Below are 1265 nucleotides of genomic sequence, written 5' to 3' on the forward strand. Positions count from 1 at the left end.
TGCCTTTCCCCGAGCCAACTCTTCTGCTGGCAAAGGTCGAGATCTATATGGAATCGTGCGTAGCTGCTTTCCGCACTGCGTTGAAGTACTATGCCAAGAAGGCCTTGCTGGACTGCGAAGAGGTTAGTTTTGGTCCCGAGTTCGAATCCCCCCAGAGGTATTTTTATCAGGCCGGCGATGCAGGCCGCGGTGAGTGGGTAAAAGGCGTTACTGCGGCCCAGTGTGCCCTGATGGTGAATATGATAATGTGGGTCCGCATGGTAGAGCGAGCCTTCGATGCATATAACGAGGGGGACAAAGAAGCTGTGCAGAAATCTTCGCAGCGCGTGTCGGATCTTTTGTTGGATTTGATTCGACTAACCCAGACGGCCTTGGATAAGCCTCAGCGTATGAAGGTTATGTGCATGATCACTCTAGACGCCCATAACAGAGATATCACCGAGAAGCTCGTTCAAGAGGCTGTGATTACTCCTGATGCCTTCCAGTGGCAAGCCCAGTTGAAGGCCTATTGGGACGTAGAGGCCGATGACTGCCGACAGAAAATCGCTGATGCTGCCTTCTGGTATGGTTACGAGTATTTGGGTAACGGCCCTAGACTTGTGGTGACACCTCTGACTGATCGAATTTACGTAACTGCAACGCAAGCCCTGCATTTGAACATGGGCTGTGCACCGGCTGGGCCTGCGGGTACTGGGAAGACGGAAACGACCAAGGACCTCGCAAATGCTGTGGCTAAGGCATGCTTTGTTTTTAATGCTAGTCCCGAGATGGACTACCAAACTATGGGGGCAATTTTCAAAGGCTTGGCGAGCTCTGGCACTTGGGGGTGTTTTGATGAGTTCAATCGATTGGTCCCTGAGGTCCTCTCGGTATGCACAGTTCAGTTCAAGGCGGTCTGCGATGCTGTGAAGGCTAAGCTGAAGGTCTTTGTTCTGCAAGGGGACGAGATCACTCTGGACCCGTCCTGTGGTGCGTTCATCACTATGAATCCTGGCTATCTTGGCCGTAGTGAGCTCCCGGAGGGTCTCAAGGCCTTATTCCGACCAATCACCGTTATGGTACCGGACTTCGCGCTGATTATGGAAAACATGTTCATGGCCGAGGGCTTCCTGGAGGCGAAGATTTTGGCTAAGAAATTCTCGACACTGTATTTCCTGTGTCAAGATTTGCTGAGTAAAGCCCCTCAGTATGATTGGGGAATGAGAGCTATTAAATCGGTGTTGGTGGTAGCGGGTGGATTCAGAGAGCCGAGCCGGATCTTTCTG

At 51.9% G+C, this 1265-nt stretch overlaps 1 protein-coding gene across 1 annotated transcript; it reads left to right on the plus strand.

Annotated features, from left to right (window-relative positions):
• Positions 1-47: 47 nt before the first annotated feature.
• Positions 48-1223, plus strand: Pmar_PMAR010788 (axonemal dynein beta heavy chain 9, putative; the record flags this gene model as incomplete). Its single annotated transcript, XM_002784855.1, has 1 exon — positions 48-1223. A coding segment is annotated over one exon (1176 nt), but the record flags the coding sequence as incomplete, so codon positions are not given.
• Positions 1224-1265: the final 42 nt, after the last annotated feature.

The sequence above is a fragment of the Perkinsus marinus genome (genome assembly GCF_000006405.1).
Source record: "Perkinsus marinus ATCC 50983 genomic scaffold scf_1104296934456, whole genome shotgun sequence".
NCBI classification, from domain to species: domain Eukaryota; phylum Perkinsozoa; order Perkinsida; family Perkinsidae; genus Perkinsus; species Perkinsus marinus.